Raw genomic sequence first — 16,453 nt, 5'->3', positions numbered from 1 at the left:
TTTGACATCACTGATGTGCGATGAATATTATAATATAAGATTAAATCTTTTTAATGTCTCGATAGTGACCGTGAATTATATAGTATATAAAGAACATAGAGATATATGCTCACATCTCTATGATAAAGAACACAATGTCTATGGTTGCGACGAATCAATATTCCCAAGCCATATGGGCCTAAATCTAACCGGTCATATCTGAACATGGTCTGCACATAAAACACACACACACACACACACACACACACACACACACACACACACACACACACACACACACACACACACACACACACACACACACACACACACACACACACACATATTATATAAACATAATAAAATACGAACGAATGTCAGATAGAGAAAACTTAACTTCATGCATGTTCAAGTTGGCTCTGAAGATAAAGAATATAGCTAATATACTTTTATAATTACTTTTTTTTAGTTAAAGCGGACAGAAGTGACTCAAATTTAATTATTCACTGAGGAACGCAGCCTCGATGTGTCTATTGGAAGCGCCGAGGCCCATATACCTCTAACCAGAAACTCGAAATTTAGACGCAGTGTATATTTTGTTTCATAGTTTATGTCAAAATTTGGGAAGGGAGGATTGGGGTGGGGGGGGGGGGTGAGGTAAGAATTATTCAAGCCATGTTGTGGACGCGATGCAAGTTACGGTGGAGGGACCATAAATACAGAAGTGACCGTACAAAGCGCGATGATGCAGGGAGGTAATTTGTGACGTCGGCTGAACGTCTAAAACGCTAAAAACTCTAGAACTCTAAAAACGTCTAAAACTCTAAACACTCTAAAGGCCCATGATATACATTTATACCTAACTGCCATATTTATGTATAAACATATTCGAAATTTATTACCTTTTTTTTTCATAATGCCTTCAGTAACCAATGACCATATTCACTCATACCCAACCCGTCGTTCCCATGATTCACTCGCTCAAAAGTCGATCAGACATCACGGTCCGGATACATGGAACAGTCTTCCTGAGGAGTTGAAACAGTGTGCCTCCTTGTTTTCATTCAAAGCAAACTTAAAGAAGCACATTTTATTATACAGTATACACTCAATACGAATTAAAAACTAATAATTTATATGATTAATGTTGGTCTCCCAATAGCAATATCGTATATTATAATATTATATAATTGTTCCCTCTTCCAACAAACCAATTCTGTTATTCTATATTCCAGCGTATCTGCATGCCCTTGAGCACTTTTTAGCACTTGCACGCACATTCACCACCATCACACATCAGAGTTTATTTTCTCCTGCTATCTTCGCAACAGAATTTGTATTGTATTGTATCGTATTGTTACGAATCTAGAATACGTCCCTATTCCTCGGGCCGGCCATCTTTTCAAGCTATGCTTACAATGGCGGCCCTCTGCACAATCGCTCCATAATTGTAATTGTTGTAATCCCCGCTGAATAGATTTTCAGACTGTATAGGCTATTATATCATTATTTTCCTTTCATATCTTTGTTTATGCAAGTCAAACGACTCAGTTTTGAATTTACTTTGTATATTTCCCCACATGCTGATGATTATGTGCCTTATGTATATTGAATTGTTGATTGATTTATTGATATGCAGAAAATAAAGTATCTATTAATCTACAAACGTAACTATTATGGGGCGGGGGTTACTATTTGTGGAAAATGTCAAATGGAAGTATATCAAACATGTCAACATTCTGAAATAGATGGAATTGCATGTAATCATAGCAGCTCTTTTACTCGTGTATAAGAGGATAGCTTTTCGATCCAAAGTATGATACAATCTAACAAAGAGAATAAAATGATTTGTGTTTGTGTTCATGATCGAAAAGAAACGAAGTTCAATAAGGCCTATACTCCTTCATAAACTACTGACTTTATCACTCACTTCCAATCACACATGCAAATGAATGGTGATGATGCTTTGCGCGACTTTCGCACATCTGCGAATCGGCATTAATTTTCCCATTAGCTATATAGAAAAAGAATATAGTACACCCAATCCTAGTTATAAAATCTCAAGAGATGCGTGAGGGGTGCAGCCCACTGCTCAATAATTGTTGACCCAAACATATAGTTTCTGTGCTACTTTTATGTATACCTACTGGAGTGATGGCTGGGCCCCGTCTTATAGATAAAGAACTGCGATTTATTTGTAAGTCTTTATAAGACAGTGTCATCTCTATGTTACGCAAACTTATTCTTTGTTTTGAATAAGATAGATAAATTCTAGTAGTTAAGTCAGGCAGCTTATTATGCATTAATTATGCATTACGTTGCTTTGGAAACTAAAACTAAACCTTAATCTGCTGAGGGAGAGAGAGAGAGAGAGGAAAAAACGTAATTGTCATCGTGTGTATTAACTCAGAAGTGGCTATAAATATCGTTCTCAAATTTCGGCTTTGCTGATGAAGTCGCAGTTCATTGATATTGTTTGCCTCTTGTAGGTACGTTATACAGCCTTATACGTTAGGTACGGTATACAGCCTACGGTAGGTACGTTATACAGCCTACGAATGTGTGTGTGTGTGTGTGTGTGTGTGTGTGTGTGTGTGTGTGTGTGTGTGTGTGTGGGTGTGTGTGTGGGTGTGTGTGTGTGTGTGTGTGTATGTGTGTGTGTGTGTGTGTGTGTGTGTGTGTGTGTGTGTGTGTGTTTAATACACATATGTTCTTCTTTCTGTTTCTGTGTTTGTTTTGTTTTTCCTTACTGGAGTATACAGTCATGTAACATGAATTTCATGGTGTCAACTTGTGGTTACAATATGCTTGTGTGTGCTTATACATGCGTGTGTATTCGTGTGTGCGTGGGCATAAATATTTTACCGGTGTTATGTGCACGTCTCTCCCAGGCTGCGCAGTCAGTTACATCACACCAAAGAGATTGCATAACACCCCTAAGTTATGCGTTCTTTCAACGAATGATGGCGCTCTTCTAAAAATTCAGTCAGCTTGATTGATAAAAGTGATCGTACAGTTTTGGTTGAGACCTAATTTCGGGTTTCTAACATTTTTTGGTGAGATAATGAGAAACCTCTTCTGAAATATAAAAGTGCATGTAATTCCATGAGGAATCTAACGTTTATTTGATGAAAATTAGTTTTGAAATAGCCGAGATATCCAAAATAGAGCGATCCTATAGTTTGTGACCCACATTTATTACGATCGTTTTGTTTTACTTTGTTTTTGGATGTTTCAACTATTCCACACCCGATTTTTATCAAATAAACTTTAAATTCCTCTTAAAATGGTATGCTCTATACTATATCATTTAAGTGTTTTCTTGGTATCTCACAAAAAGTTAAAAGCCCAATTCTCATCTCCACCAATACTGTACCTCCCTTTAAGGCTGTCCATCGCTTTGTATTCCATTATCATGATTTTGCATGATGTTTTAAAATGTTTCGATTTCTTTGGTCCCATAGCCAAGAATAATCAGTTGACGGATAGGCCTACAGCCATAAAGCAGTAGCCTAAATTCATGCATAGTTAATACGTAATAGGCCATTCCACACAAAGTCAAATTGGATTAAATTTAATGTATACAGAGTGCAATGAATTTCATCTAGGGCGAGGCCATTGAAAAAAGAAATCGACGGCATGCCAAAACTTTTACATTTTCATTATAGTATTTCATTTTGATTACACTGCCACAATTTCTGTTGTCCATACTTTTACCATCTGAGAAAAGCCAATTTAACTTTAACATGTTGTGAAATTACATTGCATGCACAATGAAGCAGCTATTTCACATTGTGAACAGGGATTGAAAAAAAACCCCACATTTGATGCATAATTGCAGAGTTCAATTAAATCCCAAAACACCCTAGTACCGTTCACAAATTTAGCAATAAAGTCCCAAATGTAAGGAGATATCACTAATAATAAGTATTTTCTCAATAAGCCATCACTGTGGTGCTTTATTATAGAAACAGCTTTAAAACTATAGACAGTTCACACTTTGTATACGCACTACAGTTGTTTTTTTTTTTGTAAATCTGTAAAATGTTAGCAAGTAGCTTTATGAATTCTTATTTCTGCCACTCCCAAAGTTATCAGCTCTGTAATGGTCTCGACCGACAGACTCATCCTTTAATCAGAATCAAGTAAAGACAGAAATCAGCAAAATAAATGAAGAGTTCAATTGCAAAATGACTTAACTCCATTCTTGCCAATTTTAGATAGGCCTATTTGTGATTAAACCCGAAAAAAGGAGAGATAATAATACCAACGTATGGGACATTTTTAATCAAACTTCAAGAATATTCTTTGTTATATGCAACAAGTAAAAGTTAAGTCTTATATGGTACGTTCCCACTGCCGATCAGATCAACTCGATCAATCCCGATCAAGCTTTTTTGGCCTGGTCGGGCTCGCTCGGCATTGGTATTCGGGGCCGATCTACCTTGATCGGCATCGTTCCTGCTTCCTTCCCGATAATTTTGGACATGTCCAAAATATTCGAGTAGGAAGCCCGAACATCAACAGCTCGGGTAGTGATCGTGAAGAGATCGAGCTGATCGGGAATCGATCGTATATAGAAATCTAGTGTGGTCGGGACGGATTTTCCCCCGAGCTCAGTTCCCGATCATCTCGAGTTATACTCGAATGCTACACGATTGATTTCAGATCATCTCGATCCAGGATTCATCAGTTTCACGAATAACTCGACCGCTATACGACCGATACAGGACTGCTATTAATTGATACTCGACTAAACTCGATTACGCTTCGACCGGCACTCGATCAAATACGGAACACTTTTTGACAGTGGTTGCAGCATGTGCAGACGTACTTTCTTAGCACTCATTTATTGTTCAGGTATTAAAGGGATCGTATAGTTTTGGTTGAGACCTAATTTCAGGTTTCTAACATTTTTTTTGTGAGATAATGAGAAACCTCTTATGAAATATGAAAGAGCATGCAATTCTATGAGGAATTCAACGTTTATTTGATAAAAATTGGTTTTGAAATGGCTGAGATATCCAAAAAGAGCGATTCTAATAAAGTGTGGGACCCACACTTTGGAACGATCGCTTTGTTTTATTTTGTTTTTGGATGTTTCAGTAATTCCAAACCCGATTTTCATCAAATAAACTTTGAAATGCTCTTAAAATGGTATGCTCTGTGCTATATCATAAGTGTTTTCTGGTATCTTGCAAAACTTTAAAAGCCCAAATTCTCATCTCAACCAAAACTGTACTATCCCTTTAAGAGAAGTTACATGCAGTCCTTGGCCACGTTAGAAAGTTAAATATCGTCAGTATTTTCAGCCACTCCTGGCCCACTGAAGAAAAGAATAGAGAGAAAAGACAACAAAGAGTATATAGACATGGCAGAATTAGACTCTCCAGACAAAAATACCAGAAGAAAGAAAGGAAACACGACTGAAACTTAAAATAAATAAATAAATAAATAAAAAAATCGGCATACTGGCAATATGACTGTAACGTGAAAGGATATTATTGTCTACATTAGTTACTTTACTTATAAACTAAAAAATGTTTCTTGAATTCCTTTGCTTGCTTGTGTGTTTCGAGTTGAAGTTGGATACGTTGATATAAAATCTATTTCTTACGCTGACCTGTTAAAACAGGAGTTGTAACGTAGATTCATAAATGCTCAGTGGCTTTTAGTTTACTTCTATTTACATAGATGTTACACTTTTGCTTCGCTTGATAAGGTTTTGCTTATTGAGAATTGTATGTACATTGCTTGAAGACCACCTTGATATCGATTGGCTTGAGATGGGATGAGTTGACAAAAAATGAACAACCAAGATTTTCATCATTTTTTGCTACACTGCAAAAACTAGGGTGTTAAATATCTAACACCAGCACAGAATCGAAAAATATTAACACTCTTGGTGTTGATTTTAGGTCCCGTTCAGAAAGAATCACACCAACTGGTGTCGAAATATTCAATTACAGGTTGATGTTAGAGTTTTGGTGTTATTAATTGGTGTTGAAATTGCACATGCGCATAAGTCAGAGAATTCGAGCAAAATCATTGGACGAAAGTTGTCATGTGACCTCGCTCTGCGCTCTCGGATCGCGCTGCTGGCCGGCATTTATGGCTAGCTAGCTAGCTGTGTACAGTGTGCGCGGTGCATGCATATGTTATGTGTAGTATGCATTATCAAGGCCATTTTTTATCGATGAGGTTTTCTTCGCCTTCGGGCCGCGGGTAATGAAAATTCGACTCAATAATATCCTCATTAATCAGCAGTTAAACAGCACAATCATGCCGATAAGTGCAAAGATTTGTTCTGGAGATCGCCGAATCAGAAAGTTGCTGCCACTAAATCCAGAAGACATCGTAGGATTCTTTGAACTGAGTAAGTGTACGGTACCTGCTTTTCAGGTGTTTGTCATGAGTCGACTGTACAATACTGCTAATGCATGTGGAGCATGTGGAGCTGCAGCTAGAGTGCGTGCGACAGCGTTGCACCCAAAAGTACTTCTCCTACTATCCTAGTCTACAGACTACAGGTAGTTTTCTAGACTTAGAATCTAGTAGGTCCTAACGTTAGAAACTAAATCATCCCATTAAATTTAGAGTCTAACTGCTACAACGAGCCTTGGGCTTGGACCAAGCCTTCCTGAACTTGAAGCCTTGAGCCTGGGGACCACGCAAAATACTTCTTTATAAGCGAATTTTGTTTGGCAAGAGGAGTTCATATCATGTGCAAATGTACAAAACTACAATTGAAACCTTATCTACTGGTATGTTATGTGATACAATGCATATAGATCTATAGCCATAGAGTCTAGTGTTACTGTAGTTTTTAGATGATAACTATTTCTCTATTTGTGGTAGGTGTCTATACTTTACGTTAGATCTAGACTCTGTAGTCTAGTCCAGGTCTACAGAAATTACATTATCTTCTTGGATAATCGGTGTGCTCTCCCGATGTGCTCCGCTTGTAGTGGGTGCAACGCTGTCGCTTTTGCAATAGTATGTGTGTAGCTACTGTATAGTGTAGTCTGTAGCTAGTCTGTGCAGCTAGTCTGTTACTAGTGTTAGTCTGTTGGTCTGTTTGTTACTTTAATATTAGTCTGTAGTGTTGGTCTGTTACAAAAATGTGAAAGTTTTTGTTGAACTTGCTCTCATTTAATTCTTTCTTTCTACATCAATTTTGTTCTATCTTGGAACAAGTGATCCTTGGGCTTGGCCGGCCTTGGTAATACCAGGTGTGAGTTAATGAGGTCAAATGTCATCTAGGGGGTCAAAGGTCAAATGATAGGTCTGTTAGTCTGTTACAAAAATGTTAAAGTTTTTGTTGAACTTGCTCTCATTTTTTTATTTCTGCATCAATTTTGTTCTAACTTGGAACGATTGATCCTAGTTGGGTTAATATCAGATTTGAGTTGATACGGATATTGTCAATGGTCATCTTGGGGTCAAAAGGTTACTTGTTTTATTGATTGCAAAATCAGGCGAGACTTGTGCCGGCCATGGTTCGAGAACCACCTTGTTATTACAAAAAAGTTCTTGGTTTGAATGTTTTGAATGATAGGATTTGATAAATTTTATGGACATCTTCAGTAAAAATGTAGGGACAGCTTAAGCCCTAAGGGGGCCGCTCACTTGGTCTAGCCTATCCTGGTCTATCGAGGTAGGCCTTAATACTGTCACAGCCGGGTTCAAAAAATTGCATGGCTATGTAATTCTTTCACCTGGGGTGGCAGTAAGGCCTACCTCTAGACCAGAATAGGCTAGTCCAAGAGCTAGTCTCTAGGTCAATAGGGTTAGAGCACCAGCGAACGACTCCTTTAGGCCTAAGCTTTTCTACATTTTTACTGAAGAAGATGTCAAAAAAATTTATCAAAACCAGTCATTCCACTGGCATTAATCGGGGGGGGGGGGGGGGGGGGATAAAGTATGTGATAAATGAGATATGTGTCATTGTATTAACATCATATACTTAAAAAATTGTCAATGTCTTTCCCAAAAACACTGAAAATTGCCAGAATGTTCAAACACACTAGCGGTATAAAAGTTATAATGCTACTACAACTGTAGCTATTATCCTGTCATGAAACCATACAAACTGCAAAGTATACTTAAGTCATTTTTTATTACATTTGTAAATTGTAATAGTTTTTCTCTCCCCACCCCCCCCCCCCCCCCTTACAGTCAGAAGAAAATTCAGCATCAGAGATGGCGAAGATCTTGTTTTAGTGGATGAACATGAAGGCTTTAGTATCGACGATGATGTATTGGGAGATATTGTGACCAGCCAGCCTGATGTTAGCCTCATGGTCCTGAAAGAAGATGAAGAATGGTCCAGTAAGTTTTTAATAAGAGCATTACATTTCTGGAGAAGTAAGCAGTATGCGAACAATTATAGGAATGTTCCTTTGAACATTCTCTGTATTTGCAAAAGGTGCTACTGGATACAGCCACTGTGTTAAAATGAACAATTCATTGCAAATTAAAGACAAAGGAAGCTAGTCTTCAGCATTGCAAACTTGCATTTTTGCAGAAATGTTTTCAATGCGATCATCTTGAAATTTGTTGGAAATTTCTATCTATATGTCCTACCCATTCAAGGATGGTATTTATTCATGAATGTACGGCTCACAGTTTCCTGGACCTACATGTGTCTTGAAGACACCTCAATATTGTGAATGTTTGATTTAAAAAACATTTTGGTGTGATGTTTGAGTTGAATGATACTGTCCAAAGGATTACATAAAAAAGAATCTACAAAAGTCTGGAAACTTATCATTGTTCATCGGTGTTGGGTATTACCAGGGAGGTGGCCATCTCCCTGGTATCACCAAGTCCCTGGCTGGTGTAAATTTACTCCTAATTCAAGAAGATCTAGTAATTGCAGTGTTTCTAGTATAGTACGCCTTTTTAATTATTTGTTGTGCCTAGCATTCTTATGCTATAAATGTATGATTACGTATTTCAAATCTGGGCGGACAACTCTGTCAAAGTTTACAACAGTAGCATATGACACGAGTGCTGTTTTTCCCATGGTTGGCCCCAGCTGATAAATACTGTGGGGTAAATACTGGTCTTTGCCGGATATTACCGTCTCGCTATTTATGATGAGAATGGGAAACACAGGGGAATAATCAATAAGTCATTTCATGAATTTTGTTAATAAAGGAATACACAAATCATTGTACATGAAGTATGATTAACCAAAATAATAATAATAATAATAATAATAATTTATGGCAGGAATTCATTCTTATTGCTGGGACAAATTTTTGCGCAACGTTTTCTGATCTATGTATCTGATACCATTTTTGCTGTGTACAAGAATTCGAAAATTGTAGCAGTCACTTGGGAAGGAATTGCTCCTATTGTAAATGTTTACTCCAATCATTCAGTGGCACTTGCTCGACAACTTCTGAAGCAGAATGGAAACTTGACAGTCATGGAGCTCCTGTCATCTTTTGACAGTTCTGACCAGAACAAAGAAGGTATTTTTGCACATTCCCTGGAATGCACCCTCTAATTTCATAAAGAGTCTGAAGTGTCATCAGAAGTTAAAATTAAACCAACCTTATCATTAAACATTCTAGTGATGGTCAATTTTTCATGGAGCATAATCACACTCCCACATAAACACAACACAAATGTGGGCCAGGAAGCTTATTTTCGAGTAGCCATACACAATTTTCCCCACCCTGAGAGGGGACTCCCTCCCGGATCATCCCCTCATCTAGTTATTTCACTCCATAGGATTTTTTTTACAAAAAACAATTTCCAATACTCTGAAAGTATATTGTACTCACTTAAATGTGCATCAGAAAAAGTTTATTTCTAAGATGCCAATTGCTAAATTTTCCCTACCCTTAGATGGGGCAGTCCCTTCCAAACCTTCCCCTGCATTTTACCCATCTAACTTTAACTTTTAACATTTTTAAGTCGTCCAAAGGAAAGACCTTATGCCGTCATATTTGTCCGTCTGTCTCTCCGTCTGTCTGTCAACAATTTGGTATCCACTTTTTCATCGATCTATATCTTGGCTCCGAGTTAACCAAACAAGTTCATATTTGGTATCGGTATCCTTTAGGACTTTCCTGATATTAAGCTCATTTTTGTGTTGAGGTTGAGCTTAAAGGCAAAGATCAAAGGTAATTCAATGTCACATGGGTTATATAAAACAAATGAAAATAGATCTTTCTCGCAATATCTCAAGAACGGTTTGGGCAAACAACTTCAAACTTGGTATATGTATACCTATGGAGGTGACAATGATCTTTGACCTCAACCTTTGACCTTGACCTTTGACCTTGATTAAACATGAAAATAGCTCTTTCTCGTAATATCTCAAGAAAGGTTTGGAGAAACAACTTCAAACTTGGTATATGTATACCTATGGACGTGGCAATGATCTGTGACCTCAAGCTTTGACCTTGACCTTTGACCTTTGCCCTTGATTATTTGTAGACAACATTTTGAATACTGTCCATATTGGCACGGTTTTCAATTACTCGACATTGGACGACTGCTTTGGACGTCGTCCATATTATTATACACTTGGCTTGATTTCTGCTATTCTGATGGCAGAACCCCTTCCCACACACTCCCCCTGCTTTGTCCCTTCACTCCCTCACTCAGTGCCCCCCCCCCCCTCCTTTTTGTCTCACCTGAACAAAGTTCTGGCAGAGATTGACATAGTAATCACTTTTCCTGTTGCTGTGTTAGAAAAATGTTAAAGGCTTTTGTTGAACTTGCTCTCATTTCTCTATTTCTGCATCAATTTTGTTCAAACTTGGAACAAATAATCCTTGGGTATTACCAGATGTGAGTTGATGAGGATGATGAGGTGAAAGGTCATCTAGGGGTCAAAAGATCAAATGATGCGAGGCCATGTGCATCATTTTTAGCTCACCTTAGCCGAAGGTTCAAGTGAGCTGTTGCCATCCGTTTTTGTCTGCCGTCCCTTGTCCGTTGTGCGGTGTGCGTCATCTGTAAACTTTTATATTTTCATCTTCTTCTGCAGAACGAATGGTCGGCTTTTAGTCAAACTTGCAGAGAATCATTATGTTGGGTAGAGTTGTTCAAATGATAACTGTAGCCCCATGGGGGCCCAGGGGGAGGGCCCCCAGGGTGCAAAATTCTCAAAATTTCAAACATCTTCTTCTCCAGATCCACAAGAAGATCAGTCAAGTTGTTTTGTGTGTAGATACCTTTATAAGTAAAGAATGAAAGTTGTTTATGACAACTCCTGTTGTGCCCCCTCCTTGGATTATTCTGTGTCAGTTTTCCTAAGAGTTTTCCCATTCAAATCTCAAAATAATTATATTGCTATAGCGCCCTCTAGACAACTACTGAAACTCCCCTTTAAATGAATGTTGAGTAAAAGTTGCCTTCAATGAGTTTGTACAGAAATTACCAATGAGATTGATAACTCAAAGTTTAATTCATGTCAAAATGAACAGAGCCCATGGAAGTACAAGAATTGTATATTTATTAAAGGAAAAAAAATATTTTAATCTTTTACAAAAAGGGAACAATTAAGCTGTGATCATTCAGAGCATTACAAGTTACATTTCAGTGATCACAGCAAGTTCCGAAAATGACCACAAATTACTCACTGGACCATCTCTTCATGCATGAATGATCAAGGTTTTTAATTATAGACAATCAATGACTACTAATCTGATACATGTGATTGTAATAAAGTATCTGCTCACCATGCACTTGTAAGATTTAGGAATAATCTGCATGTGTATTGTTACTAATTGTTTTGCCAGAGTGTCCAAATGGGGGGGGGGGGGGGGGGGGTAAATGATTTTACATGCAACTGTAGTAACTCAGTGAGTAATCATTTCAGGTGTTCACAGTGAGTTTGACTCTTCATTACAAGGTGAGTATTGATCGAAAACTCACAAAAAAGTGCATGTCCTACTTTTCTCCTACTTTTACTGAAATTTAGCTCCTATTTTTTTTCTCCTACTTTTTCACCATGATCTACTAGAAAGCCTGCTTGATTTTATTATTTTGCATTTTGAAATACAGGATGGAATTCTGGTACATCTGCCATCCTCCTCCTCTTGTGCCTGTTGCCTCCTGCAAGCCAAGGGAGGTCTAAAGCTGCCTCAGCAAAAGTATCCATTTCCTCAGCAATCTCAAGGATTATTCAGTTTCAGAAGGTATGTAGCTTTTCAGTATAAAAGTGGACTATAAATAAATAATGTTATTAGTACCCTCGTCACACCTTGCATGTTCTCACTGCATTCTAGAAAATGTTGCCAAAACTGACTAAATGTGTGTACACAGGGAGTAGATGTAGCAATGGTCTATCTAAGAATTTCATGAATGTGCTTAGACTGGCTTGGACTAAGAGGGTGCTCAAGAACTTTGGGCCTGTTCAAAAACTGAACCTATCCTAAGATTATTAGGAGTGACAATGCGCTAGAACGAGATGGACCTACTGCAAACAGGGTTGCCATACTTCAATCCTACTAGGAATATGTTTCAGCGTGACATTTTCACAGCCCTAAATGTAGAGTTATATCAATAAACAAAAGGTCAGTACTTTTTGCCTCGATATTGGAAATTGATTACAAATTTGCAGCAAGAAAATAATTGTGAAGGAAATTTTAAAATCCTTATTTTCACAGTGTCTCCTTTTGTGTGAGTTGAAATGACTCAACCATATTAGAAAGACTCTTCTCAATCAGATACTTAAAACCTGCTTTGAAAATACTTGCATTTTTTACCAGGCCTCTACAGCCTACCTCTATACGTTTATAAAATTTTCTGTGCAAAGTCCTGGTTGAAGAATGTAGCTACAGTGTATATCTCTGTTCAGTTCATTAACCATAAAGTGAATTGAGCGAGATACAAGTTATAGGGGAGACTACGCTGCACATGGATGTCACCATCATGCACAAGCCCTGTGATTTATGCACTTTTCCTATTTGCTCAAGAGTTATGATGGAGCATCACTTGCAGCCAAGCCTTGATAGTCTGCAACATGCAGCCTGAAGGCCACTGCATATCATACAAATCTTTGGTCGCACAACTTGCCGACTATCATTTTATGAAATAAACAGTGCGTATATTCTGTTTTATTTCAGATCTTAAGTCGCTGAGTTGTGTGACAGAAAGTCATATCGAATGCGGTGGCCTTTAGTCTAATCAGGCCTCTTAAATTGAGAAAAAAGTCAGAAAACGTTGTGCTACTTTGCACATTGCAGACATTTTCCACAAAACATCCAGATCCCCCCACTATATATGTATGTATGTATGATGATGGTAACAGTGATGATAAAGATAGAGTTTTGATAGAATTAACAAGTGGGAAAAGGGTAACTGCTAGTTTCATCGTTTACTAGTACATGTAATTTGTTTCAAACACAGAGTGGAGGGAGCATTCAAGATTTTCTGGATGGCACCAAACAGACCCAGAGCCAACCGTTCCTTCTTGGAATTGGAAATTCTAAGGCCTGTATCAGCAGTTACTTGCTCATTGTCGATCACAAGGCCATTCCATGTGGTGCCCGTACGGTGGAAGGAGCAGTAGATGAACTCTTCAAGACGCACTTTGTCTTTGGCTTGCATTACTGCCAGTCTCTTCATCAGTTCTGGACCTTCATCCAGACAGCTGTTTTCGAGATTGATGTTGGAGTTTCCCGCGAATCACCGAGAGTGCGTGAACTAAGATCCAAATTATTCACACCATGATTTGCTTCAAATGCAAGAGAAATTTTGCAATACCAAAGTTGGTGCAACATTTAAGATTAAGTCATGGACTAAGTGAAGGAGGAAAAGAGGTGTTAATCTGTGGACAGGGAGCTTGTGCAAGAACATTTTATTCTTTTCGTGGATTTCGAGGGCATTTGCAGACTCACCTTAAATCTGGTTTGCCAGATAATCAAGAACAGTTTACTGAAAATGAGAAAGCTGGTGAATCATTCGAAGAGAGCTTTGCAGGAAACAGTAATGATAATGACGACAGTGATCAAGATCAGGATATAAATGCAGAAGATGACATTTTATCCGCTGAAGATTTGAATAGGCAGTGTGCAAAAGTAATTTCAAAATTTTCAGCAAACAGTGCAAACTCTGGAAAAGTTGTAAATGACATCGTGGAATCAACCAGTTTGATTGTAGGTGATGTAGTAAAAAGTGCATCAGCGGCAGTTAAGGCTACTTTCTTGAAACATAAACTGCCCATTGAGTCCGAAGCTTATAGAGAAATACAGACGCATTTTGCTATGCTTGAAAAGCCATTTGAAAATTTGAACTCAGAATATAAGCGGATGAAATATTGTGCAACACTTGGACTTGTTGAACCACAAGAAATAAAGTTAGCATCCGGTATGAAAGTCGTCTAAATAAAAGAAGTAAGCAGTATGAACAGATTGCTATTGAAGATACCTTTGTTTATATACCCATTTTAGAATCTTTAAAGCAACTTTTGAGCAATGAAGATATATTGCATTTTGCTACTCATGACCATAGGAGCACTGATGGTGTAATGAGAGATTACTGTGATGGTGCACAATTTGAGAAAATCCCTCTTTTCCATGAAGATGAAAATGCCCTACAAATTCACTGTTTTTATGATGACTTTGAAACTGTAAACCCCATCGGTTCAAAAACAAAAATTCACAAGTTAGGTGCCTTTTATTTCATTTTGAAAAATCTGCCACCAAAGTATAATTCTATTCTTTCCAATATCAATCTTGTAGCTCTGTGGTATGCTGAAGATGCCAAAAAATATGGATTTAATGCTATTCTCAAGCATATTGTGAAAGACATTAACATTCTGTCAACAGTTGGCATTACTCTTCCTAATGGCATTGTGAAGAGGGGAACCATTACTCAAATTAGTGCTGATAATCTAGGTGCAAATGCCCTGTTTGGTTTTGTACAGAGCTTTTCTGCTAATTATTACTGTCGATTGTGTGTGACAAGCAAGGAAGAGGCGCAGAACACATTAAAAGAGGTGTTAATGGAAATGCGCACCAGGCAGACTTATGAGCAACATTTACAAGAAGCTGAAGCTCAAACTACACTGTCACATGTGTTTGGAGTTAAACAAAAAACTGTATTGAATGATTGTATTTACTTTCATATCTTGACAAATTTTTCACTTGATATAATGCATGATCTGTTGGAAGGCATAGTTCAGTATGAGCTGAAACTTGTACTAGAATATTCATCTATGAAAGGCAACCACCACTCTTGACCCATGATGAACTGAATCAGAGAGTTGCCAGCCATTGCTTAAACCGTACAGATAACAAGAACAAACCATCCTACATTAAACTGAGAACAGCTGGCAATGATGTGGGTCAAAAGGCAATGCAGGCTTGGTGCTTGATAAGAAATCTTCCATTCATCATAGCTCATGACATTGAAGAAGGAAACGTCTACTGGGAACTGCTGCTAAGATTACTAGATTGTATGGATATTATTTTTGCTCCCCAATTAACAGCAGGCTTGATAGCCCAGTTGTCTGTTCTCACTGAAGAACATCACACACACTTTCAAAAAACATTTCCTGCCAATAGGTTGTTGCCAAAGCATCATTTCATGGTGCATTATGCTACATGTTTGAGAGAAGTTGGGCCACTCGTACATGTATGGTGTATGCGGTACGAAGCGAAACATCACTATTTTGGCCGTGTTGCAGAATCTGTATGTAATTACAAAAACATATGTAAATCACTTGCAAAGAAACATCAGACAGCACTAACGTTCCATCTTCAGTCAAACCATCCTTTGGAGTGTCTCGAGGTTGGGCCAGGTACTTCACTTTTATTGTCAGATTTAGATGAAAATATTAGACAGACTGTGCAAGAGAAACTCCAAGTAGAGGAACTCTCTTCTGAAGTCTTTGATGCCAATTGGGTTAAAGTGTATGGTACACATTATCAGTTGTCTCTTTTGGTCTGCCATGATGTCGATGAGCTTCCACTGTTTGGTCAAATAGAGCATATCATTGTACACAACAATGACATTTTTTTTGTACTTCTCTTGCTAGATACATTGCATTATAATTCACACTATCATGCCTTTACAGTAGAAATAAGTTTTCCACGTGGTCATGTTGTCAAGAATCAAAAGGAACTTGTTGACTACAAACCACTAGATTTAATGACAAATTTGTCAAACACAGACTCGAGGAAGTACGTGGCACCAAGGCATGTTCTTTTCAAGTAATTTAGACCTGTAGAGCCGATGTTATGTATGGTTTTGGTAAATGGTAACAAAATGTTCAAAAATAACTTCAATCAATAAGATATTGTGGACTCTTGTTAACCCTATGTAGCCCGGGCTATATTTATCTGTAGCCCCCCCCCCCCCCCCCCCCAGATCTTGGCCGCCGATCATTAATTTAATCTTAAAGAATGCTAATTTTTGGTACATTTTTCCTTTTGAACATCTGACCAAGTGTGCACTGAAAAATTTTATGATATTTTTGTAATGTAATATATGTAATATTTTC

The 16,453-nt window shown here is 37.9% G+C and overlaps 1 protein-coding gene across 1 annotated transcript; it reads left to right on the top strand.

The window, feature by feature from the left end:
• The first annotated feature begins 8,171 nt into the window (after nucleotides 1-8,171).
• On the top strand, nucleotides 8,172-16,194 carry LOC139710476 (uncharacterized). The gene is made up of 4 exons (XM_071622395.1): nucleotides 8,172-8,310; nucleotides 9,369-9,461; nucleotides 12,010-12,143; nucleotides 13,357-16,194. The coding sequence occupies exons 1-4, from the start codon at nucleotides 8,280-8,282 to the stop codon at nucleotides 13,678-13,680; spliced, it is 582 nt and encodes a 193-aa protein (XP_071478496.1). The 5' UTR covers nucleotides 8,172-8,279; the 3' UTR covers nucleotides 13,681-16,194.
• The last annotated feature ends 259 nt before the right edge of the window (nucleotides 16,195-16,453 follow it).

This window comes from Diadema antillarum, unplaced genomic scaffold, assembly GCF_040938485.1.
Source record: "Diadema antillarum isolate AM-2024a unplaced genomic scaffold, OU_Dant_1.0 scf00000038, whole genome shotgun sequence".
In the NCBI taxonomy this organism is placed as follows: domain Eukaryota; kingdom Metazoa; phylum Echinodermata; class Echinoidea; order Diadematoida; family Diadematidae; genus Diadema; species Diadema antillarum.
Note: the sequence above shows the minus strand (reverse complement) of the source record. Positions and strands in the feature narration are given on the sequence as shown.